We start from the raw sequence: 26,970 nt of genomic DNA on the forward strand, positions 1-26,970 counted from the left end.
TTGCTATAAAAATAAAAAGATATGAATCTATTAATTAATATATAATATAGTTTTATAATTAATACATATATGTTTTTAATATACATGTAATTGAGTATAAAATGAATTTCTTTTAAATGCAAATGCTTAAATATATGATACATTAAAAATACCTATGTGATTAAATTTTATTTTTTGTAAAAATTCTTTTTTATCAACGTTAAAAAACTTTTATAAAGAAAACATCAATAAGAAGCAAATAATAACTTATATAAGTACTATTGAGATTTTTAAAGCTGTTTTTTAATTGTTTATGCCATCAATGAGAACAGTACATCATGAATAAATCTTGACCGATTTTAATGAAAAAATTTCATTTTAAAGGCGAAGGTTTAATCTACGACACTGTTCTGGCAAAATTTTGAAAAAGCTTTATTTTCTTTGAAAAAAAATCGTGTTAAAAAATAGATCTCATTTTCAAGTCAATAAGCTTTATATCGCTCCCGATTACACGGTCTATACGAAGGATCGTACGATATGACGTTAATGTCATGACTAGTTGCGTCATAACGATTTAAGTGTTACCAATCTCATCAGAAATATATAAACAATTGTTTATACATATTTGACATTTAACATTATGTAATAAAACGTATATATAGCGATATTCATGCATCTAATACCATCGTTATTACAATGATTTTCGTTAAAACCAAGCAAGATTCAAAGTTACACAGACACGAAATGGCGTGAAATTTATTTGAATGCCGGCGTGTGGTAGCGTTGCTGTAAAGAGAGAGAGAAGGAAGAAACAGTTTAAACTAATTTTTGTAGAAGCAAGTATTGGCAAGCATACATTGAAGAAAGAACTTATTTTTTTGTCTCTCGAGTTGGAGAGTTCCATTAAACATCTGTTGTACATTTGTACTTGTTGATATTAATTGTATTTCGTAAGTAATCCTATTTAATTCTGTTTCTATTTTTCGTCAAGATTTCCTAACCTTTCTTATGTGACCGATAAATCGGCTTGGGGATCATACTATTAATCAAAATAATCAACGAACTTTCATTGGTTCATTGCCGTTTATTTTGTTCATGTGTGTTTTGATTATACTGATGATTATCATGCTGATAGTTTGACTATCATATGTTATTTTATCTACAACATACGATATGTGCAAATATGATTAACCTGTATCCGTCAGGCAGTATACGGGTTGGAAGTTCAGTTATTTAATTCGTATATGTGTATAAGTCAGTATATACATTGTTTGAATTTTAATGATATTGATATAGTAATGAATAGTGAGGGAAATTGGGAGATCAAAATGTTTGTAAATTGTTTTGCATAAACCTTAATAAGTCAGCGAAAGATATTTTATCTATGCTCATAAATTTTTTCTATATATATATATATATATATATATATATATATATATATATATATATATATATATATATAATTGATTATAATATAATCTTATACAGAAAATATAAAATTTATCAAGATTTAATGTTCAATGTTGAAATTATAGTTTACTAATGAGCAATACTTTTGATAGAACAAATATTTATTGATATAATGTTATCAATTTCATAGATAATATTTGTTTCCTTATAACATTTAGATTGATTTATATTTAGAGAACAAATAGGAAGAATAATAATTCAATAGAAATAATAATAAATTAAATAGAAGTTTACAATATATATAATTAAATAAAATATAATAACTTTATTTTTTTTATCTTTATATGTATTGTAATAAAGTATTCTTTCATTAAAAGAAACCATAATCATAAATATCAAAATAAAAAAAAAACAAACTAATTAAGTAATTAGAATGTCATTTTTTTTACGTTTTCTTCTTTATTTTTTCTTCGAAACGAATGTATTTACGTAAATGGCTTTATGATTCGATAATTTCTTAATATATGCATTTATTTATAACTCTAAAACGATATATATACTTAGACGGATTTTGGAGGATCGTTCGAAACGGTGGAGAAGTAAATATGAATATTATCAATTGATAATAACAAACTGATAGAACAATCATGTTAATTCGTTTGCATAATTTTTCTGCTTCAATATTTCTAACTTCTTTAATTGTTAAGAATATAGAATTAAAATATTCTTTAAAATAAGATTGTGTTAACTTATATCTTTCGGTAATATTTATAAAAACCTTCGAAATATTACCTTTAAAATATTTCATTATCTTATGATCATTAAGTTCGATCAATTATTTTTTTACACATAATTTTTGACACATAATTTTTTTTCTTTTTTTCATACAATTTGAAACAAAATTCCATTTTTGGTGAATAAATTTTTTAATTGGTAACGGAAATTTTTTCCTTAATTGGAAAATATAATTCAGTATATATTTTACGAATAAAATGTTTTTCTCTTTGGTCTTTTGGCACTATTTCATGAAAAACATTAATTATGTTATTTTCGATTTGGAATCTCGGATAATGTTCAGAATCAATTGAATTTAAACTGACTAAAGAAAGAATAAACATGAAATAAATTCGGATATATTTAACAAAGAAAGAAAAATTAATTTTTGATCATTGTAAACGATCTTTACGTAAAAATAAAAGCATAGGAAAAAACATATAATATTTATTTTATCTTATAATATGCGTATATTCTGGATGGATATGACATCTTATATCAGAAATAATTTATTTTATAACTAAATAATACATTTTTATATTGATGATGTAAATATATAAATATGTAAAAAATAGTGACAAAAAGTAAACAAATATATCAGATGTGTCTAAATCTATCTAAGTACTTGACATATTCACGCTTATTATTTTAGAGATCAAGGTTTTGATAAAATAAATCATTTAACTAGAAAATGAGATTAATACTTCAGTTATCAAAATATATCCGTCTTTTTTTTCGATAAAATAGATACAAATTTTCAAAGAAGTGCCTTATATATTTATAAATATATATATATTTATATATATATTGTCATACAATAAATACTTAAGTTTCTTCAACAACATAATCTACATATATCCATAAATTTTTTTCGAAGTGTGTTTCAACGAAGAGGTAATTGTATTGCGATGTATGTACAGGTGTATAATAATATGTTCATGAGTTAAGCATTCAACTCGGTAATAGATATATACAATTTTTGCATATCCGAAATTTTTAAGTTATAGTTTTGCATATCATTAATATTAGAATTAAATCGTTTGATTAAGCAAGTAATCCTATACGTTACTCTAATTTCGTTAAAAAAGTAGACATTTTTGAAATCAAGCAAATTCTTTATATCTAAATTTTTCGTCATATAATTTCCCAGGGTTTTAAATATTCTGTGTGTGTGTGTGTGTGTGTGTGTGTGTGTGTGTGACAAGGAAAAATAAAATGCGATTTTAGAAATAAATGTCAATTAAAGTTCAGCTAATAGAATTTGGTGTGTTAAGGTAACAATATAACATTAGGATTTGAAAATTCACTTCCTAGTTTCAGTAATAATTAACGCCAATTTATATGTTCCTTATATTTGCATTTGAATTCATAGTCGAAAAAAATGAAGAAAATAAGACCAAAGAGTGACTTATCGTAAAATTATAATATGTAAAACGAGGTTAAAAAATCGAATTTTTTTCTATATTAAAATTAATAGTCTTACAATATTTAGTCTCTTCTCCGAATCATTTTTTCTCCAGGAAATCGATATTATTTTTCTTTCCCTATATTTTTTTCTTTTTTTTTTCGAGCTGATAAAACTGTACATACAAATAATACGATCATTCAAGCTTATTTCGATATTGTTACATAAAAAATGGTTTATTGTGACAATGAATCTAATCGAATAAATTTTTCTTATTACTTTTGTTTTCTCATATTATATAAAATTATTATTAATGCTTTAAAATGAAAGGATTTGATTTCTTGTTCTTCCTCTCTCTAAATAAGAATATTATCGAATTTTGGAGGAATTTATCGAGTACGTGAAAGAAGTGCGTGTTCGTGAGTCAGAACTTTCCAAGAAACTATCTAAATAATTAATATGAAATATATATATAATAGGGAATCTGTAATTGTGATCTTATGTTATGTTTTATATATTTCTCTTTCTCTTTCTCTTTCTCTTTCTCTTTTTCTTTCTCTCTTTATTTCGTAAACATCTCTAACATAGAAGATTAAATCATTTTGACATTTCTTGGACTTTTTTCTAGTTATCAAAACGCAAAAAAATTAAAGGATATCTATTGATTGGAAGAATATTTGAGAATAAAAAAAGAATCTCGAGAAATCGTGTTTGTGATATCATGAACGAGTACACATTTTTTATAGTGAAAGCTATTGATTGATGACCGACTGACCAAGTCTCATTAACCCTTCATAACAGTATATGATATTGTAATTACACGTTCATATGTATCTATTTTTTTTCTTTTTTTTTTTTTTTTTTTTTTTTTTTTTTTTTTTTTTTTTTACAAAATTCGTTCATATTGAAAGATTACGATTTGCTAAATATAAATTATGTTATAAGTCTATGTTACGTTATATATATATATATATATCTTTTCTTTTTTCTCTTTTCTTTTTTCTTTTTTCTTTTTTCTTTTTTCTTTTTTCTTTTACAAATAAAAAAGTCGAGTTATAGAAGATTAAAAAGCTATTTGATTCAAAATTATCATGAAAATAAATAATTAAAATGACACGTTACGAGTTATAAAGTTTCAAGGTCTCTTTAAACTTAGATTCGACTATTTTTAAAGAATAAATTCCTTTTTGTAAGAAATATTTGAATAGATGTACAAAATCGACAATTAATTAAAAAAAAATAAATAAATAAATACAAGATCCACTTCCGATCAATGTGCATTCTTATTATACTTATTTTACATAGTCATTAATTTACGTAATCAGCAAGTGCAAAGCACAAAATGTATTCGAACGAAATGTGCATATAAACGATTTACTAGAGGTTTTTAAAGAAAAAAAACAAATATATGAGAAAATACAGGTTGAAAGATATAATCATAAGGTCGAGGTCATTGCCATCTTCTTGCCTGTTTTTATAAAAAAACGATAAGAGATTACAGCAGATGCATCGTATGATGTCTTACGGTACTTATATCATAATAATTCACGCAAACACTTCTAACATTGTCACCACTACCAAAAATGAATTTCTTGTGTATAAAGTTGAACAACTTTCAATTATAACTTTTAACAATGCAAAAAAATATAAGAAAAAAATATCGAATAAATTATCGATTCTAACAGGCTGCTCTGAAAGTTATCCATGAACTTTTTTCAAATTTTATATATAATTATACGCAAAAATCATGAAACAAGTATTTATACCATTTCTGAATGATTTATATGGAGTTGATAAATTATTACGATGTAGTAAATTATTATGTTACAAAAAAAATATGTGATTTTATTAGTCTCTTTCATAGTTATCAATAGATACACGTGTAGAAATTGTATATATAGAATCTGTATATACATGAAAAGAAAAACCATCGTATATTTCACGTTTGAAATTTTGTCTATAGATATTTATATTGTTATATTGTTATGGATGTACAATCGTTTTGTGCAAGGAGCAAACCGTGAAAGAAGAAAAATTTAGAAAAAAATAGAATATAAAGTCTTTCTAGATAATAGAACGTGAAGTAGCGCTGCACAAAAAATACGTTTGGTTGAGTTAAAGCGCGACTCACATTCAGTCGGTTATAACCCACCAGCTAAGTTGGACGTTTTACCGTTATATCGACGTAAGCGAAAATATCAAGAAAACAGTGAAAGGAAAGGAATAATAAAGGACTAATTACGCTTCGATAGCAAGGTCGAAATTTATAATACTGTTTTTTACGTGAGTGTTGTTGCGAATGTTTTTCAAAGAATTTTTTATTTTATTTCATTTTTTTCCTTTCAATATTAATACATCTTATTCTTTTTATTTTTTATTATTTATTCTTGTTTTCGTATTTTCATTAATAAAAATCATATATTTCTTTTAACGTTTACATCTAATGTCAAATGTGTACTGTCAATAATGTAGTAACGTGAATCGGCTTTTTTCTCATTTATTTATACTTTAGACTTTCAACCGACTCTTTAAATATATTTTGTTCTTTTTTAGTTTATTTTCCCTTTTTTTTCTTATCACTTTTTCTTAACTACAACTTTTTTAGCTTTTGCGAGTGTACTATTACTACATATATCACTATTTCTGTCTATTTATTAAACCTTTCACTTATATGCACTGCCTACGTGTATTTGTGAAATATTCGATATAGCAATTACATATATCGCTGGAAGACATTGAACCTAAGATATTCCAAAGATAAATATAAGCGTGCTTATGTAATACACCTCTCTTTTTTCCATTTATATTATGGAAATATTCATTTGAATCGATCATTTCGTTTCCGTCTCTTTCCAAAATGAACATAATGCGATAATATATGAACATGCGGAAGAAACGTGATATATATATTGTAGACGTTTTTTATTTTCCTTTTGCATGTTTTTGACCTTTTACCATTTTAACCATTTACCTACGTAAGTAATATTTATACATGAAAAAAATGAACTCAATAATTACAAAATCTATTATAAAAGTTTGTTTCATTTTTAAATCTGGTTTTTATAGATAGAAAGTTGCATAATTATAACGATTATTACATTTTGTTGTTATTTTAATTTATGATATTAATGGTCCAATTGATAAAATTCCCCAAAAAAATCATAAGAGAGGACGATAAGTATAATAAGATAGCGCAAATATCGTAGTTTAATTAGATAAAAGAGAGTAGAAAGTTGATTATCCAAAATAATTTGGATTTAAAATGTTTGCAATAAACAAATTTTTGTATAATTGATAAATTAAAAATGTATAATAAGAAAATAGAGAAATTGTTCAATCTGCAATTGTCTGACAAAAAAGAGATTTTAATTGATACAACAATTAAAAGTTCTTACTTTTACTGAATATTTAGAAAATCAACTGTAAAATTTTATACTAAGTATTAAAAAAAAACGATATTAAATAATGTAACATAAAGTTTTCTTGCATAGAAATTAGCAATATGCATATATGTATATATGTATATATGTATATATGTATATTGCTATGTATACATATATATGCTATGTATAAGTACATATATACAATATGTATATATGTATATATATGCATATATATATAATAAATATATAAGTATCTTGGGTCTCTTTTTATATAATGGATGCATATCATGCATAAACATTTATGTAAAAATTGATTTATAAAAAATAAAAAATTTGTATTGAACTTACGTAAATTATACAAAAAGCAATTTGAAATATAGAAATTTATGTACTAAAAATATTTTATTTAATAAATACATAAAAAAAAAATTAATGTATTGAGGAAAATTTTTAAAAAGCATCTTTTATTGAAAATATATACATCATTTCCGTGACTAACTAATTAACGACTGTTTTTGTAACCGTAAAACAGTGAGTAAGAAAGTATTAAGATAACTACGTAAAAAATATCCACGTCTATATACATGTCATGCAAAAAAATATCATCTTGTTGCATTTTAGTTTTAATATAATTTGAAATAAATATTATTTTTACGAAAAAATATGAACAGTGTAAGTTTGAATTGTTTTATTGGTCTACACGTGGAATGCGGTTTATCAACTTTTTATTCTGCGACGTTTTATTTATGCTTTAAAAAATCAAAATCATTCTTCTCTATTTTTTTAGTTTGAATCAATCGACATTGATTTTCTCTATTTTGAAAATATTGATTCATTTTTTATCTACAAAAAATAATATATAACTTATACAAGTTTGTAAAATCGATTGAAATATTTTTTATATCAGTTAACATATATAATAAAATCAAAACTTTTTTTTATCTACAGAAATTAATAAGACATGTCGGCAAAAGCAATTCGTGAAGCAACAGGAAAAGACCTCATCAATCGTAAGTTTTCTTCGGGTACGCAAGCTGCAAAATTACGTTTTGCGATCGTCACAGAGAAGACAAATTGGACTGATCTCGTTGTTGATCATCCATGGTTGAAAACGGAGAAATTGGTCGTGAAACCGGATCAGTTGATCAAACGCCGTGGGAAACTAGGTTTGATAAAAGTCAATGTTGATTTAAATACTGTGAAGAAATGGATCGGAGAACGAATGAACAAAGAACAGCAAGTAGGAAAGGCAACGGGGAAACTGAAGACATTTATCATCGAGCCTTTTGTTCCTCACAAACCGGTGAGTTTTATATATTATCTTGATTGATCTATCAACTAACTAACATTGATTAATCTATCAAATTTGGATTTGAACTTTTTCTTAATATATGATATACTTATGGATTAATGTCACAGGAAGAGGAATACTATGTGTGCATATATTCTCATCGGAAAGCCGATTCAATATTATTCCATCATGAGGGAGGTGTTGATATCGGGGACGTTGATTCTAAAGCTTTAAAACTAGATATTCCGGTGGACAGTGAATTAGCAGATCGAGACACGCTTATAAATAAATTATTAGTAAACGTGACAGATGAAAAACAAGAGTAAGTGTATTTGATTATAAATAAATAACAAACGAATAATTTATTTATAAATTACGATCGTAATAATACTTTAATATTTTGTTTCAGAATGGTTGCAACTTTCATAGAAGCTCTCTATACATTTTATGCTAATTTATATTTTACTTATTTAGAAATTAATCCATTAGTAGTAACAAATAATGGAATTTATATATTGGATCTTGCTGCGAAGTTAGACACAGCCGCCGATTTTATATGCAAACCAGATTGGGGCGAAATCGACTATCCACCTCCTTTTGGGCGAGATGCATATCCTGAAGAGGCGTACATAGCAGACTTGGATGCTAAATCTGGAGCTAGTCTGAAATTGACTATCTTAAACCCAAGTGGACGTATATGGACAATGGTTGCTGGTGGTGGTCAGTAAAAGTAGTGTCATTTAAGTAATTAATCTGGCTTATTCTAGCCAAATTGTGATTGTCATTGTAAAGTCATTTCCTTTTCTTATTCTTCTCATATGCTGTTGAACTATACTGAGATTTCAAATCTTTTAGGCGCTTCTGTAATATATTCCGATACGATTTGTGATTTGGGTGCAGCTAACGAATTAGCAAATTATGGAGAATATTCAGGTGCTCCTACAGAACAACAAACATATGAATATGCTAAAACTATTTTGAGTCTAATGACAAAAGAAAAGCGTCCAGAAGGGAAGGTGTTAATAATTGGTGGAGGAATTGCTAATTTTACAAATGTAGCTGCAACATTTAAAGGAATAGTAACGGCACTTCAAGGATATCAGCCTAAACTCGTAGAATATAATATAAAAATATTCGTAAGAAGAGCAGGGCCTAATTACCAAGAAGGGCTAAGGTAGATATCAATTTGTTATATGATCGATTTTTGCTTCGATTATTCAAGCTTATTGAGAAAATTATTTTTGTAGAATTATACGTGAAGTTGGAAGACGTTTAGGTATTCCAGTACATGTGTTTGGTCCGGAAACACATATGACAGCTATATGCGCTATGGCTCTAGGAAAAAAACCGATTCCAGATCCAGAGGCTCAAGAATTTTCAACTGCAAATTTCTTGTTACCTTCTGGACAAGATGTTGGACCTTCTGTTCCTTCAAAAAGTACTTCGTCTACATCTATCACAGAACAAACAAAATTAAAAGCAAGTGATACTGTAGACGGTTTAAAACCGAAACAATTATTTAACAATAAAACTAGAGCTATTATTTGGGGTATGCAAACCAGAGCTGTTCAAACTATGTTAGATTTTGACTTCGTTTGTCGAAGATCAGAACCATCCGTAGCTGCTATGGTATATCCATTCACAGGAGACCATAAACAGAAGTTTTATTGGGGTCATAAAGAAGTAAGCTTTCCGAGCTATTTTACCAATGCTATTTTTTAATTATATAATGATTATCTTTTCTAAATAATTTAAGAATATATATACTTTTTTGTCAGGTTCTTATACCCGTGTACAAACAAATGAAAGATGCGATGACGAAACATAACGATGCAGACGTCATGATAACATTTGCCTCTTTAAGATCCGCATATGATAGTACGGTTGAAACATTACTATTTCCGCAAATTAGAACAATCGCAATTATCGCGGAAGGTATACCTGAAAATATGACTAGGAAAATAATCCTGTTGGCACAACAGAAAAATGTAACAATTATTGGACCAGCTACAGTCGGTGGTGTTAAACCTGGTTGTTTCAAAATTGGCAATACAGGCGGTATGACAGATAATATTCTTCATAGCAAATTATACAGACCTGGAAGGTAATTTTAATTATTAATATCGTATAATTATGTTTTTATCGTGATATAATTAGAACATATATATATTATTTTTAGTGTTGCATATGTTTCTCGTTCTGGTGGTATGTCTAATGAATTAAACAATATAATTTCCAAAGCCTCCAACGGTGTTTTGGAAGGTGTTGCAATTGGAGGTGATCGATATCCAGGCACCACATTCATGGATCATATCATGCGTTATCAAAGTAATCCTGATGCTAAACTCATTGTACTTCTTGGTGAAGTTGGTGGCATAGAAGAATATGAAGTGTGCCAAGCTATTAAATCAAGGAAAATCACAAAACCATTGATCGCTTGGTGTATTGGCACTTGTGCAAGCATGTTTACTTCTGAAGTACAATTTGGTCATGCTGGTTCCATTGCTAACAGTAATGTAGAAACAGCATCGGCCAAAAATGCAGCTTTGAAAACAGCTGGTGCCTATGTTCCTAATAGTTTTGATAATCTTGGTGATCTTATCCAGACCGTTTATCAAGAGCTCGTAAAAGATGGAACGATCGTTCCAGCACCAGAGGTTCCACCACCAACAGTACCTATGGATTACAATTGGGCCAGGGTAAAATAATTTCTTTTTTTTATATTGCCATGAAAAGTCAAGCAATATTTTTTATTTATCTTTTTCATCGAACTTTTCATTAATGTAGGAACTTGGTTTAATACGAAAACCTGCATCATTTATGACATCCATTTGCGATGAACGTGGTCAAGAACTTCTATATGCTGGTATGCCCGTCACAGAAGTTCTGAAACAAAACGTAGGAATCGGTGGTGTTGTTTCTCTTTTGTGGTTCCAACGTTGCTTACCCGCTACTTATTGTAAATTTCTTGAAATGTCGCTCATGTTAACTGCAGATCATGGACCAGCAGTTTCAGGTGCTCACAATACTATTGTATGTGCCAGAGCAGGCAAAGATTTAGTTAGTTCTCTTGTTTCTGGCCTCCTCACTATAGTAAGTAATAACAATAATTAATAATAAAACAATATAAATGTTTTATAAGCATAATTTATAAAAGATTTTATCCGATACAATAGGGTGATCGTTTTGGTGGAGCTCTGGATGGAGCTGCACGTATGTTCTCTGAAGCCTATGATGCTGGTTTGCATCCTCAAGAATTTGTAAATAATACTCGTAAAAAAGGCAAACTCATAATGGGTATTGGACATCGTATAAAATCTATAAATAATCCAGACATGCGCGTGAAGCTTATAAAAGAATTTGTTTTGGAGAATTTCCCTGCTAAACCATTAGTGGAATATGCATTGGAAGTTGAAAAAATAACAACGAGTAAAAAGCCTAACTTAATTCTTAATGTGGATGGTATTATAGCATGTGCATTTGTTGATATGTTAAGAAATAGTGGAAGTTTCACGAGAGAAGAAGCAGAAGAATATATAGAAATTGGAGCTATAAACAGTCTTTTTGTACTTGGCAGAAGTATAGGTTTTATAGGTAATGCTAATGATGCCTTATTACGACATTAAATTTAATACGTAATACGAGCATTAATTAATTACATAATAATTTTAGGTCATTACATGGATCAGAAGAGATTGAAACAAGGTCTTTATCGCCATCCATGGGACGATATTTCTTATGTATTACCAGAGCAATATAATTGAACTATCTCATCGCGTAATAAGATCTCATCATAAAAGAAAAGCAATGAGTCATCAATGCTTGTAACGACAATTGTGCTTTTTATAATTATTTTATTGCTATAAGATCACTGATCCTTGGAATCAATCCATTGATTCATGGAATCACATTCATTTAGATGAAAAATTATTGTCTAATACATAAAAAGTATTCTGCAGCAGCAGTATGTTATGTCTTAATGAGAATAGCAAGAGATCTTGGTGAGCTATACCGAACGATATACGAATATATTTAAGATTATATAAGAAAGTTATAAAGTAAAAGTTGATGATTATCTGTTGCATTCACAATGTTTTATATATTTAAAAAATTCATAAAACATTCCATAATATGCATTTGTGATTCTAATTAAAAACATATATACACATTTTGTGACATAAAATAGTTTTTTTAGATATGTTAATTCATCTATCTGAAACTGCACAAAATGTCTTCTTTAGTTCAATGAACATATGCATCAGTCTATTCATTTTTGATTGTAATAATATCTTTTGTTAGAAAAGTACTAACTTGTATACATTATATGTACAATTATGTGCACAAGATAACAGAGGGTCTTTCGCATTTTATGTATGGAAAAAATAGTAGTAAATATGTGTATAACATTTATGTATGTCTTATTCTTTAAGTTTTTAATACCACAAATCCCTGTTAAAAATTATTTTGTTAACAGGTAATCCAAAGTGATTGTTACATAATATATTCTATGTTTCAAAAAATTAACACTGTAGAAAGTTCGAAATATTAATAAAAATAAAAGAATAAATTAAACCACCTTATAATTTAATCTATAGTTAGAATATTTATATTCTGAAATAAGAAAAAATTATTTGGATTTATTTTATTACATTGTTACATATGAAACATCCTTTTTCTCATATTATAATATATTCATATTATAAAATCGAATATTTTATATGTAACTACTTAATATAGACTAGATTATAATGTTGATTCTACATCATTATTTTGTAATGTCTTGAAAATGAATTTGAGGGTTATTAATTATCATAATGATTACCTAAGATCGTTACTATATACATAATTTATAAGTATAAATATTCACAAATTTTATAAAAAGATCTAGCGCCATCTACTACTTCTGTAATAATAGGCATGTACTAATAGATACGTTGCGACAAAATCCACCAATCACAGTACTACTACGTAAGCTTTTGTTACAAAATTTTATAAAAAATAATAACTTCACGTATAAATAGAAATATATTAATATTTATAATTTTTGTGTCAATTTGTTAAATTCTGAAAAAATCATGATTATTATACTAAACAATATTTTAATTAATATTAGAAGTGTTTGAAATACGTAATCATAATTTTTATTAACTAGGGGGCACTACGAAGAAAAGCGTCTGATGCTACATTGAGTCCAAAAATCGTCCGCATAACTCTATTTCCGTTACAGCTTACGAAGAAGCGGTATGGTATTGAACTTTTAAGATAAAAAAGATCTCGAAGCATCGACAAATGCCTCGAGTATATTTTTGTATAAAAGGTAAAATATTATTATTTATGTATTATTGTATGTGTATTCTATTTTCTTTATATACTTATAATGTAGTAATAATATAATAATATATTAAGTAAGATATATACAATATACTTTTACAACTTTTACAGTAGATTTTACTATAAAGTATTAGTAGTAAAAAGTCAATAATATCGAGATTTTTTTTATTTTAAGAAGTTAAAAATAAATGCACAAGTTATAACATTATTTTATATATTTATGTATATATTATATAATAAATTGTATCATATATAATGTTTCAGAATGGGAAATTGGTATGGTTCTCTGTAAATATAAGAAAATTTGCATCTTTTGAATATATATCTTGATAGAAACCAACCAGGACGATGTTTCTCTATAACTTAACATTACAACGTGCCACCGGCATTACACATGCTGTGCATGGAAACTTTTCTGGAAGCAAAATGCAAGAAATCCTTGTTTCACGTGGAAAGTCCTTAGAACTTTTAAGACCAGATCCTAATACTGGAAAAGTTCATACATTACTAACTGTTGAAGTTTTTGGAATTATAAGATCATTAATGGCCTTTAGGCTTACAGGCGGAACAAAAGATTATATAGTCATAGGTTCTGATTCAGGACGCATTGTGATTTTAGAATATATTCCTGCCAAAAATATTTTTGAGAAAGTACATCAAGAAACATTTGGTAAAAGTGGTTGTAGACGAATTGTTCCTGGACAATATCTAGCAATAGATCCCAAAGGCAGAGCTGTTATGATAGGTATATAATATAGAAATACATAGATTAAGCCATTATATATAATGTTATAGCCAAATGATTACTTCTTTAATCCGTGTTTCAACTGAATTACATTGATTACAAACATTTTTAATGATGGTATTTTAAATAAAAATTTTATATGAAGAATTAAATATTCGGAAAAATAATATACAATTAATTTTGTAGGCGCCATTGAAAAACAAAAGCTTGTGTATATTTTGAACAGAGATCCTGAAGCTCGTCTCACTATTTCTTCTCCTTTAGAAGCACATAAAAGTAATACTTTGGTATACCATACAGTTGGTGTGGATGTAGGTTTTGAAAATCCTATGTTTGCTTGTTTAGAAATTGATTATGAGGTACGTATATATATTAGCTCAGTTGCAATGGCTATATATTTAAATATAGTGTCAATTTTATGGTTTTACTATATAATCTTCTATTTATAGGAAGCAGACAGTGATCCTACAGGAGATGCAGCTGTTAAAACACAACAAACATTAACTTTATATGAACTTGATCTTGGTTTGAATCACGTTGTTCGTAAATATAGTGAACCATTGGAAGAACATGCTAATTTTTTAGTGTCTGTACCCGGTGGTAATGATGGTCCCAGTGGTGTGCTTATTTGTTCTGAAAATTATTTAACTTATAAGAATTTAGGTGATCAGCATGATATTCGTTGTCCCATACCAAGAAGAAGAAATGATCTCGATGATCCAGAAAGAGGCATGATATTTGTATGCTCTGCAACGCACAAAACAAAAAGTATGTTCTTCTTTTTGGCACAAACTGAACAAGGAGATATATTCAAAATTACTTTGGAAACTGATGAAGATATGGTTACTGAAATAAAGTTGAAATATTTTGATACTGTACCTGTAGCAACAAGTATGTGTGTATTAAAAACAGGTTTCTTATTTGTTGCATCTGAATTTGGAAATCAGTAAGTAGTAACTTGCTATGTTTACATATTTTTAATTAATATTTATAGTGAATATTATAATAGGAAATCTAATTCTTTTTCAGTTACCTTTATCAAATTGCTCATCTTGGAGATGATGATGATGAACCAGAATTTAGTTCAGCAATGCCTTTAGAAGAAGGAGACACATTTTTCTTTGCACCTAGACCACTTCGCAATCTAGTATTAGTAGATGAAATGGACAGTTTATCACCAATTATGGCTTGTCAGGTTAATAAATAATTTTTTATATTATTATTATATTTATATTATTTTATAATTATTTATGCATGCACCATTAAGTAGAGAAGTAGCATAACAGTTGTTTCTTCTCTGTGGAATGGTGCAAAATAAAAATTATTCTTAGTCGCCTTTAATTTGTATTTGCAAATTGAAGTGAAACCTAAGAATTACATATATTCATTAAAATAGCTATTTGAATGAAGTCTGATAAATTGTATACAATTTTTATTTCTCAGGTTGCTGATTTAGCAAATGAAGATACTCCACAATTGTACATTTCATGTGGCAGAGGACCACGATCTACTTTTCGTGTATTGCGTCACGGTTTAGAAGTATCAGAAATGGCAGTCAGTGAACTTCCTGGCAATCCAAATGCAGTGTGGACTGTTAAAAGAAGAGTTGATGGTCAGTCTATGAATAAATTGATTTACGATTTCTTTGCATGTTACTACTTATTGCTTATGTATCAATGATAGGTCTTATGATTATATTTTCACTTTTCAAATATAGACGCACTTTATTTATTAACTTTTCAGTTATGATTCCTTTATTTATGAAGTATAATCTTTTAAATTTATAATTATGCAAGATCAAGATTAATTGAAAATTTTGTTTATTCTTTTATTATCTGTTTTTCCTATAATATAAAATAAATGTATATAGATAGATATCATAACTGGAATGGTTATAGAAATATTTATGATTATTTTATGTAGAATCATGAAAAATAAGTAACTTCTTTGAACAAAAAAAGGACAGATACATCAACGTTAGTATTGTGAATTTGATAATGTAAATAAAAGTAAATAAGCAAAAATTTAAGTAAACGATATTAATAAACCTGGTGTCTTGATACACTCTTATCAAACACCAGTTCTCTCTTACAGGCTGCCTGCACGCTAATGGTTGAGCCACAGAACACAGAATGACCAAAAGGTAAGGACTTCGAAACTGGCACGGATGAGAGTTGATTTGCTCCAAATAGCCCATCCACTCTTTATGTGCCAAAAAGAAGAGCGTGCGCAACCACGATTGAAGACATTAATCGCTTCAATATTCATTCAGTAACATAATTTTATTTCATAATCTAGATTATCTTTTTGATTTTGATTGCAGAGGAATATGATGCATACATCATAGTGTCCTTCGTGAATGCTACTCTTGTGCTTAGTATTGGAGAAACTGTTGAAGAAGTGACTGATTCAGGCTTTCTTGGCACTACTCCTACACTCAGTTGTTCCGCTTTGGGAGAAGATGCTTTAGTACAGGTAAGTACTTTTGATATTAATGTAAATAATAATATTTTTTAACTGCACTATGGTATCTCCGACACCTGGTTTACCACGTGTCGGTCGTCATTTTCTAGTGCGAAAATAAAATTAGGACTGACGGCATTGTTGGAACACTTAGACAACTACTAAATGTTCTTGGTATTATATGTCCAACAAAAACATAAATGTTTCAAAAAGTGATAGATTCATATATTTTACACATTTATAAGAGCAATATAATTTCTGTATTCTATATTCTAAGTGATAGTTCTGTATTTCTTGCAGGTATATCCGGATGGTATACGTCATATTAGAGCCGATAAGCGCGTGAATGAATGGAAAGCACCGGGTAAGAAAACAATCGTGAAGTGTGCAGTAAATCAACGTCAAGTGGTAATAGCTCTTACTGGTGGAGAATTGGTCTACTTTGAAATGGATCCTGTATGTATAGTACTATTAATTCTAATATGAAATATATTCATATAAACGCACAAATTGTTCTCTTTGAATGGTCTAAAATATGTCAAAGATGTAAATCGTGCGAAAAATATACCGCTTTTCTATTCAATGATCGTATATTTGCATTCGATATGGTATTGAAAAGTGGACATTTTGAATTTACATAAAAATTTAAACGTTAATTGCAATTTATTAATTTGCAGACTGGTCAACTGAATGAATATACAGAAAGAAAGAAGATGCCATCGGAAGTAATGTGCATGGCGCTCGGAAATGTAGCTGTTGGAGAGCAACGTTCATGGTTTTTAGCTGTTGGTCTTCAAGATAATACTGTGAGAATTATTTCATTGGATCCATCAGATTGTTTAGCACCTAGAAGTATGCAAGCTCTACCTGCAGCAGCTGAAAGTTTATGTATCGTAGAAATGGGTGTTAAAGATATCGATAATTCTGAGGATGCAACACCACAACAATTCAGTCTTTATTTAAATATAGGTAAAAATATTTTTATAAAAAGCACGATTCTATAAGTAATTTTAACAATACAAAATTATAATATATATGTAATGTTTATTGCATAGGTTTGCAAAACGGTGTTTTATTAAGGACTGTATTAGATCCTATTTCTGGAGACCTTGCAGATACACGTACTCGATATTTAGGATCTCGACCTGTGAAACTATTTAGAATAAAAATGCAGGGTAATCAAGCAGTGCTAGCTATGAGCAGCAGGTCATGGCTTAGTTATTATTACCAAAATCGTTTCCATTTAACACCCCTATCTTATGAAAGTTTAGAATTTGCCTCTGGCTTCAGTTCTGAACAATGTCCAGAGGGTATCGTTGCTATATCAACAAATACACTTAGAATTTTGGCTCTAGAAAAATTAGGAGCAGTTTTCAATCAAGTCAGTTTTCCATTGGAATATACTCCAAGAAAATTTGCTATTCATACCAATTCTGCACATATAGTAATCATAGAGACCGAGCACAATGCGTATACAGAAGAAACCAAACAGCAAAGAAGGTTACAAATGGCAGAAGAAATGCAAGAAGCAGCAGGTGCCGAAGAAGCTGCAGTTGCTAGAGAATTGGCAGAAGCATTTCTGTCGGAAGAACCTAATGAAACTGTTTTTGGTGCGCCAAGAGCAGGACCTGGTCTTTGGGCATCACTTGTAAGAATTATAGCACCTACAACTGGACATACATTCGAAGTACACAGATTAGAACAAAATCTAGCTGCATTATGGTAACTTATATTGCTTTTATAAAACTATAAATTTATTATTAAATACAAAAAAACAGAGTTTTATGTATGTGTTATACTATTCTTTGTTACAGTTTAGGTTTGGTTAAATTTAGTAATCAAGGCGATCAATTATTCCTCATTGTCGGCGTTGCAAAAGAATTTCAACTTAATCCTAGAGTCAGTAATGGAGGCTTCCTTTATACTTACAAGTTAGTGTAATCTCTTTCCAGTATTCTATTTTATATGTATATACTATATATAATAATACATGTACATGATGATAAGCATAATAGCTGTATTTTTTGATGATATTCCTGCAGTGCTGATATACAAGTATATATATTTTTGTACTATTCTACATCGTAATGCATTATTGAAAATTGTATTTTCTTTTCTCCAGAGTAAATGCGGAATGTACAAGCGTCGAATTATTACATAAGACTGTCTTGGATGAAGTTCCGTTAGCAATTTGTCCATATCAAGGAAGAGTGCTGGTTGGTGTTGGCAGAATGCTACGCCTTTATGATATGGGTAAAAAAAAACTATTACGAAAATGTGAAAACAAACACATTCCAAATGCTGTTGTTTCTATCAACGCTGTCGGTCAACGTATATATGTCAGTGATGTACAAGAATCAGTTTATGCTGTTAGATATAAACGTCAAGAAAATCAACTAATCGTTTTCGCTGATGATACACATCCGAGATGGATCACGGCAACTTGTGTACTAGATTACGATACCGTAGCTACAGCTGATAAATTTGGAAACATTGCAGTGGTAAGTTAAAATCATAAAGTCAATGTGAATATCGTTATTATAATATAAACATTATAACAAGTATGATACTTTTTTAATAGATACGACTTGCTAGTGGTATTAACGATGATGTAGACGAAGATCCAACTGGTAATAAAGCACTTTGGGACAGAGGTTTATTAAATGGCGCTAGTCAAAAAGCTGACACTGTCGCATGTTTCCACGTTGGAGAAACTGTTATGTCTTTGCAAAAAGCTACTCTTATTCCTGGTGGTTCTGAAAGTTTAGTTTACACGACATTGAACGGTACGGTAGGGGTACTTGTACCTTTTACCAGTCATGAAGATCATGATTTCTTTCAACATCTCGAGATGCACATGCGTTCGGAACATCCACCGCTTTGTGGAAGAGATCATCTTTCTTTCAGATCATATTATTATCCTGTGAAAAACGTTATAGATGGCGATCTTTGTGAACAATTCAACTCGATTGAACCTTCAAAACAGAAAAGTATTGCAAGTGATCTTGAAAGAACACCGTCTGAGGTGTCGAAAAAATTAGAAGATATACGTACACGTTACGCTTTCTAGAATAAATCTTTTATAATATTCATACATATATTCATCTCTATTTTGGTTGTTCACAAATAATCATTGGAACATGTAAGTTAATATATTTTTATTTTCGAGCAAACTACATTGATACGTATAGTCCTACTTATAATAATTTTAATTTATATCCACATTGCAATCACATTATGACTACGGAATTATATCGAATATATTAATGCATTAATTCTTAATAAGTAGTAATATTACAATTTATAATTTACTAAGTTATATCTTGCGTGTTTTGAAATTGTACAAATAGTATACGATATAAAAAAATCGAAAATTAGATTTTCGTTCGTGTTATGTAGCAAAAATATTGCTTTTTCTAGTTTTCTAGTAAAGAAAATATTTAATAATAAATTAAATTGGTAATTTCAATGTGTCCGAAAACATACTTTAGATACTTTAACTTAACATTAAGTCATTGCCTTTATAGATCAAATAAAAAAAGTCAATAAACTTTATTACGTATGCAAATTTGATGAAAACTTCATAAAATTAATAAATGTGAATTAATAAAATATAAAATTATTTATCTTATTATAAGTAAAGTGAGTGTAACAGTATTATACTAATTTTTTTTTATATAATACAGACTTATCTAAATTTGTACTAATTGTGAAATATGTAATTTTTTATTTTTTTTTTAACTCATTTCCTGTATTAATCTATGTAATATATACTGTTATATTATCAAAACGGTTGTGACAGTATATATTTGTTATTTCAAATTTAATATTCTTTGTACATGTTTATAGATCATAATCACTATTCTTTTTGTGAATTTAAGATAATGGATAATCTTTAATGTTGATTATATGTCTAATAATTTGGTCATTATAAAACTTTTGGTAATATAAAAAATACTTCGTATAATATCGTAATTTTTAAAATTTTTGGTGCAGTTATATCAAATAAAATATTGCAATCACTTTGCATATTGATATCGTCAAACAACTTGAAAGTAATATATATATATTACTTATGCAATAAAAATTGTGAAAAATTTACTCTTAATCATCTATTATACACAAGTTTTCAACATTATAGTGATTATATTTATTTAGTAAACGTTTAAGAGCTAATTGTATACAATATTAATATTTTATACAATAAATATTCATTGAAGGAGAAAAACAGGTAACCATATTTTAAGATATTATTCCATTGGCATATTACAGTACATTGTAACATCTTAATCCTTAGAAATTATCATTTAACAATAATCATTAAACTGTTTTTATACACAATCTCATATACAATATTCAATAAATATATAATATCATATAAATTACATGTTTCCTTGTTGCAATTTCAATTATTTTTGTGGTATACATATTCTCAAAGAATTCATTTAATGTAAAACTCGATAACTAGTTATTTACATTATTTTGGAATAGCAGTCAAACTTTGTGAAATAAATAAAAAGAATATAAACAATAGTATTGTAAAGATATTTTTATTACAAAAATTATTTATATATTTATTATGCGATAAATTTTCTTATAATTATAATTTTGTGTCGAGTCTTACATGCTATTCTTTTTTCTCGTAAATAACAAGAATACATCTATGAATAATTGCAGTTTTTACAAATATGCAATAAAGTATATAATGCAATCAAATATATCACATATGCACATACATAACATAAAACTACATGAAAATATATAAATAATTTTACATAAATTAAAATGAGTAATGATCTCATATTGTTATAATTATATTTTTATTGAATTTGAAGAAAAATCAATTGTTATTTTATTATATTCTCAGCTTTTTTCTGTTTTTGTTCCCCATTTATTAGAAAATGTAAACTATAAAGGAAAAATTTTAATGCTATGTTGATGAATAAATTGATAATTTAAGCTAACAAAACTTCTATAACACTATGCTACATATAATGTACAACGAATTAAAAATATAAATTACAATTTTTAGAAAGAAAAAAATGATTATCGCTAAAGAGTTCATGTATATTCATCAGGATTATTAAATGACAACCATTATAGTAATTTATCCTGAATACTGTACCATCTTACCATACCTGAAAAATTATACAAAACATTACAAGTTTATGTTTCTTCATTATGAAAATAAATAAATTATACTAATATTTTTTTTCACTACATTTTTAGTATCATTACAGATTTAAAATTTAAATTTAAAGTACTAACTTAAATTTGATGATAAATATTCTCTAAACATAATAAACGTAATCTATATAAATATAAGGCAAACTGGCCTTTGAATATTAAAATAATATAAAAATTTAACTGAAATTGCTATTTTCTTTATCATTAATTTGCATTTCAGTATTGTTAAAATTAAACTGATCCTACCTAATAATCGTATATATACACCTTTTCTTTTAATACAATTTTTCTCTGGACAATATAAGAATAATTTTGGCATATTTTAATAATTGAAGCTTCTTAAAAATTACATTGTATAAATCTTTATATTAAATGTTAATTGATAAAAATAAATATTTATTATTATATCGAATAATACACGTTTGTTAATTAATTATAATTCTGTCCAGTTAATTCGATAAAACTATATTAAATCAATTAAATTTGAAATTTTATTATAAATATATATATATATATATATATATATATATATATATATATATGTATATAAATAAAATATATATATATATATTCTATTGTACCTTATACTTACGTAAATCCAATTATGGCTTATATCACATCTCCAGAAAAATAGTTTTAATTTCCATTCAATCATGTTTCCAATCATTCACACACAATGCGCGGGCTAGAAATGAAGCAACATCCTTTTAAGTTTTTTTCCATCATCTAATTGTTTTATTACTTCTATCTGTATTTTTCTGATATTACTGCAAGTCTTTTTTTGCAGAATTTAAATTCATTCTACACTGATACATCGTTGAAAAATAATACAATTAGTTTAATATAATAACTAACACTCTTTTTGTGATGTAAATCGAGCAATGAATATGCGACAATTGATATATTATGTGTTTATGTATGTTGTATATATGTGTCTGTACGTGTTACATGACAGCGTTTACTTTGGTGGATTCGAAGACTACATAACGTTCGATTTACGTGTGTGTTAACGTATAACTTATTCGACATTGTATATGTAAATTAAATATACTTAAAAACAATAACATATTTTAATTTGATGTATACGCACTTAGTAGATCAATAAATATTAATATTTTATTTTGAAGGCAATCAAAGTGAAGTATTCACAGCACGTAGAACGAACGTAGGAACGACCGTTATATTAAATATGTCGAGGGTTTTATTATAACAACCAGTGGCAGCAGTGCTTTTCGTGAAGTTAATCATGCAGTAACATATGGTCAGTCAGTCAAAGGGTAACCCAGATCTCGTTCCTTGAGTCGCGTTTGAGAAATAGGTCTAACGACATCATTTACATTTATTTAATTTTCCCCGCGTTAAATGTAAACGCGTTGAACGCATGCTGTAAATAATAAAATAAATTCGTTCGTTACAATGTCGGTTGATCTAATATAAATTTCAACTAATAGCCTTACATATTTCTATAATTGAAAAACTTTATATAACAGGGCTCAGAAAATACCATGTCCTTGCCTTCTACTTAAATTTAAAGCATGTTATTAATTATCCCTGCACAATGGATACATCAGCTAGATGGATAATCATTCTTGACTTTAATATAATCTTCGTACATTATAACACTACTTCAGTCTGATAATTGTTATTGTTTTTGTACTGCAAATTTAACAAAGGTCTTACAAGTTTATCATTGTAATGACATTATAAAATTTTTTTTTATTTTTATTTATTTGGGTTATGGAAATGAATATTATGTATTTAGAACACATTTCAGGAACATCCTGTATATTTCCAGCTACCAAATGAAGGTGCTTTTGATACGTATACACATTCTTATAATACTACCAGACGACTCACACATTGTTGTAGCAGAATATCACACTACATACTATTGTCTATTTCTTAATATAATAGTGTCCTTTTACAGATCTGTTTATTAAACGTATAATCAAAAATAATTAAAAAGGTAATATAATAAAAAAATTATATTTGCATTTTAATTTGTATATTATTGATAAAAATAATAAATGTATAGCTGTTTTAATATCTGTCTTTACATTATAAATAATAACAGTCTGTTAACATATCTTTGAAATAATTATTACAAAAAGGAACCATAGAGGTGTAACATTATAAAATATATTTTATGAAACAGAAATTAATATAAAACATGCTCCATCCTGATGTTTGTTATTCTTACTTATATTGAACATGTTATTTACTATTACTCACCCCGGAAGAGGAGGAGTTGTCAACGGGCTTGTAAAGTGGCGTTGGTGTGTGATTGTGAATATCCTGAGTCTCATAATTTGACCCACTGCGACTTTGTATTAGAGAAAGTACAAATGCTAAAACAGCACATGAGAGACCAAGTGCTGCAGCAGCAGATAATTGGGAACGTGTGCGTCGCGGTACCCAACCTCCGCTGTGGTATTCCCATATGGAGTATGCCAATAGCGCACTGCTTAATGAGTAAGATAAGCCTATACCAGTGAATACCCACGTATTCTGTGAAGACAAAATTTTTTATTTTAAATAATAATAAGACAAAATATAAAATATATTTGAAAATCTTCTAATAATATTACTAATAATAAAATTTATTTATGACAACTTACCAGTCTGGACCAATTGAAAGGAAATACATAAATAACGTGCGAAATATCAAGAAAAAGAAGTAATGCAGTTATCAAGAAACAGAGAACAGCGACAAATATCATGAATCTCAAACGTCCGGGTAGAGGCAGCATAAAAAGACTGACTTTGGCAGTACCAGAACTGCATAAAGTAACCAAACAAGCTGCGGATGATATCTGTAACATATATATCAAATATATGTCAGTCTATACAGAAAACATTATGTATCACTTTTGGTTCTTTGATATCTTAATATTCTTATTTATAATATTTGCTCTATTATTTTAATTAATATTGTTATAATTAGATTTCTTTTCTATAATTTTACTCACAAGTAATAGGAGTCGAACAGCACCAGTAGCTGTTTTAAGATGACCCTGTATGTCGCAGTAAAAAACCAAATGACTAGTTCGTGGCCACGGCAGTGTATTTGAGGAAGGGCCATGTCTATGATGGTCATTATGGCCATAATGATCATGATAGTTTGCGTGCGAGTCCCAGGAATGGACTGTGGAATGGATTCCTGGTGAATCCAGTTCCGATGATTGGGAGCTAACTCGCCCCCCTGTTCTACTACCTGCTATTAACATAGTATCATAACCATGTGCAAACAATATAATAGTATACTTATACATATTCAGTACAAATGTATCCATGAATGTGTATTGAGTATGAATGTTTTTTATACCGATTTCGAAGTCTTGAATATCCTCAGGTTTAGAATATGCAGAGGGTGGCGGTTCCAAGTCACGAATTTCTTCCAAAAGAAGCACCTCTATTTCGTCGGCTGCGTATAAGTCCGAAACCGAGCGAAGATGATGCCGAGTCTCGCTCATTACTTAGACGCGCTCGTTAGTTTGCTCCTTCCTGCCTGCCGTGTTTCCTTTCTACTTCATCTGCCAACAACCACCACTCAATGTTTGACCGATTTAGATGCTGATCCATTCGTTTGTCCGCCATTGCCTGCAAATACTGCGTGCCATTTCTATACTTGCAGGCAATATCTGTTCCCCACCCTCAGGCCACACCTACAGCAAGTTATATTTATTTTAAACATTAAAACTATATTTTTTATAATAAATAACATGATAAATAAAGCATATTTCTTTACATGTTAAATGCATATGAATTAAGATTTACCACCAAAATGCAGCATAAATAAGTTTGCATAAAAAAAATAATTTTTTATAGCAGTAAGATAGTGTTTTTTTTTAAAGCTAAAGCAGTGTTCATAACTTACATACTAGTTTATGCTAACCTTATGAACTATTTTTCAAATTTTATACAATACGCTTGCATTTATTTGATGCAAAAATTTAATGATTGATATAGGATATAGTTGGATATAATTGGTTAAATCCGTGTACCAGTTATCAACGCATAGGTCAACGCGTTGTTTCAAAATTTTTTGTAATAACATGCTTATGTGTTAAGACTTCTTATTAAAACCTGTAATTAAAGACAAAATACAATGATTTTTCTGTTTCACTATTATTTTGTTCAAGTACACATTTGATTCTAAAAATATAAATAATAAAGAACAAGTTAATAATAATATAACATATATTCGTTTACATTTATTAATATTGTAATAAACTAACGATTTGAAGTTTATAATTGAATATATATTATAAATCACGTAATATAACCTATAAGTTTATAATCTGTCAACTTGCAACTTTATTACAGTATCATTATATGTTATCTTATGAACGTTGAATAAAATCGTATAATAAATGCACGCGTATAATCGTAGCTTAAATAATTTATATTTGCATTATTTGCCTTAAGATGTATCAAATAACTTTTAGAAACGAATATTTAAAGAAACAGAGTTTGTTTAACAAATTAATATCTAATCTCTATCCATTTCGAACTTGTATTTTCATTTATTCGTTACAAGTGGAATAAACCTAAGTTATAAAACATTTTGAAATGATTTTGAAGGTATACCTCTAATCGTTTTATTTATCGAAGCACGTAGATTACATGTTTTTAAAGTTTTCCAAATTGTAATTATCAATTTCTCAGTCAATGGCCGCCATTGCTTTTTGCCTGTTTTGCTTTTGATATACGTCCATTAAAGGATTCTAGGATAAGCCAAGTAGGAAGCCATTGGTCTTTCTTATACTATGTTTCTCATAGCTTCGCCACTGTTTAGAATTTTGATCATTGTTTTAAGGAATAAAATCATCGAAAGATAATTTAAATCGAGTGAAAATAAATGTTTCGAAATGATATTTAAGAAATATGATACTTAGAAAGAAAATATTTAATCAAATTCTTAAGATCGATCTTAAAATTATTTGATATTGAATTTAAACAAATTTTTTATATTTTATTACTTTGTTTATTATTATGAATA

At 28.0% G+C, this 26,970-nt stretch overlaps 3 protein-coding genes across 11 annotated transcripts; 2 read left to right on the forward strand and 1 right to left on the reverse strand.

The window, feature by feature from the left end:
- The first annotated feature begins 618 nt into the window (after positions 1 to 618).
- ATPCL (ATP-citrate synthase) lies at positions 619 to 12,703 on the forward strand. 3 transcript variants are annotated; one of them, XM_085656963.1, is made up of 12 exons: positions 619 to 929; positions 5,637 to 5,824; positions 7,900 to 8,254; positions 8,371 to 8,564; positions 8,652 to 8,962; positions 9,098 to 9,416; positions 9,490 to 9,925; positions 10,021 to 10,346; positions 10,422 to 10,941; positions 11,030 to 11,335; positions 11,419 to 11,836; positions 11,915 to 12,703. In XM_085656963.1, exons 3-12 carry the CDS (start codon positions 7,913 to 7,915, stop codon positions 12,004 to 12,006), a joined length of 3,264 nt encoding a protein of 1,087 aa, XP_085513089.1. In that variant the 5' UTR covers positions 619 to 929; positions 5,637 to 5,824; positions 7,900 to 7,912; the 3' UTR covers positions 12,007 to 12,703. The 3 variants fall into 3 exon arrangements, with proteins under 3 accessions (XP_085513089.1, XP_085513086.1, XP_035731377.1); XM_085656960.1 differs by having other exon boundaries at positions 5,637 to 5,851; positions 11,915 to 12,702; XM_035875484.2 differs by lacking the exon at positions 5,637 to 5,824 and having other exon boundaries at positions 621 to 929; positions 11,915 to 12,702.
- A 703-nt stretch (positions 12,704 to 13,406) lies between these two features.
- Positions 13,407 to 20,398, forward strand: Sf3b3 (splicing factor 3B subunit 3). 2 transcript variants are annotated; one of them, XM_035875500.2, is made up of 13 exons: positions 13,407 to 13,559; positions 13,838 to 14,318; positions 14,505 to 14,677; positions 14,768 to 15,264; positions 15,348 to 15,513; positions 15,762 to 15,930; positions 16,642 to 16,793; positions 17,082 to 17,237; positions 17,459 to 17,750; positions 17,837 to 18,503; positions 18,596 to 18,712; positions 18,904 to 19,282; positions 19,363 to 20,397. In XM_035875500.2, the coding sequence occupies exons 2-13, from the start codon at positions 13,922 to 13,924 to the stop codon at positions 19,849 to 19,851; spliced, it is 3,654 nt and encodes a 1,217-aa protein (XP_035731393.1). In that variant the 5' UTR covers positions 13,407 to 13,559; positions 13,838 to 13,921; the 3' UTR covers positions 19,852 to 20,397. The 2 variants fall into 2 exon arrangements, with proteins under 2 accessions (XP_035731393.1, XP_085517952.1); XM_085661826.1 differs by having other exon boundaries at positions 13,425 to 13,483; positions 19,363 to 20,398.
- A 1,308-nt stretch (positions 20,399 to 21,706) lies between these two features.
- LOC118445677 (uncharacterized) lies at positions 21,707 to 26,747 on the reverse strand. 6 transcript variants are annotated; one of them, XR_014983092.1, is made up of 8 exons: positions 26,559 to 26,746; positions 25,864 to 26,054; positions 25,294 to 25,633; positions 24,938 to 25,185; positions 24,587 to 24,781; positions 24,201 to 24,476; positions 22,561 to 22,653; positions 21,707 to 21,919 (listed from the first exon to the last, which is right to left on the reverse strand). XR_014983092.1 is itself a non-coding variant. In XM_085661876.1 (7 exons), the coding sequence occupies exons 3-7, from the start codon at positions 25,439 to 25,441 to the stop codon at positions 23,583 to 23,585; spliced, it is 909 nt and encodes a 302-aa protein (XP_085518002.1). In that variant the 5' UTR covers positions 25,442 to 25,633; positions 25,864 to 26,054; positions 26,559 to 26,747; the 3' UTR covers positions 22,660 to 23,582. The 6 variants fall into 6 exon arrangements, 4 of the variants coding, with proteins under 4 accessions (XP_085518002.1, XP_035731269.1, XP_035731266.1 ...); XR_014983089.1 differs by lacking the exons at positions 21,707 to 21,919; positions 22,561 to 22,653 and adding exons at positions 22,660 to 23,352; positions 23,426 to 23,624 and having other exon boundaries at positions 26,559 to 26,747; XM_085661876.1 differs by lacking the exons at positions 21,707 to 21,919; positions 22,561 to 22,653 and adding an exon at positions 22,660 to 23,624 and having other exon boundaries at positions 26,559 to 26,747.
- Positions 26,748 to 26,970: the final 223 nt, after the last annotated feature.

Source organism: Vespa mandarinia, chromosome 1 (genome assembly GCF_050613455.1).
Source record: "Vespa mandarinia isolate Hongniang chromosome 1, ASM5061345v1, whole genome shotgun sequence".
Classification (NCBI taxonomy): domain Eukaryota; kingdom Metazoa; phylum Arthropoda; class Insecta; order Hymenoptera; family Vespidae; genus Vespa; species Vespa mandarinia.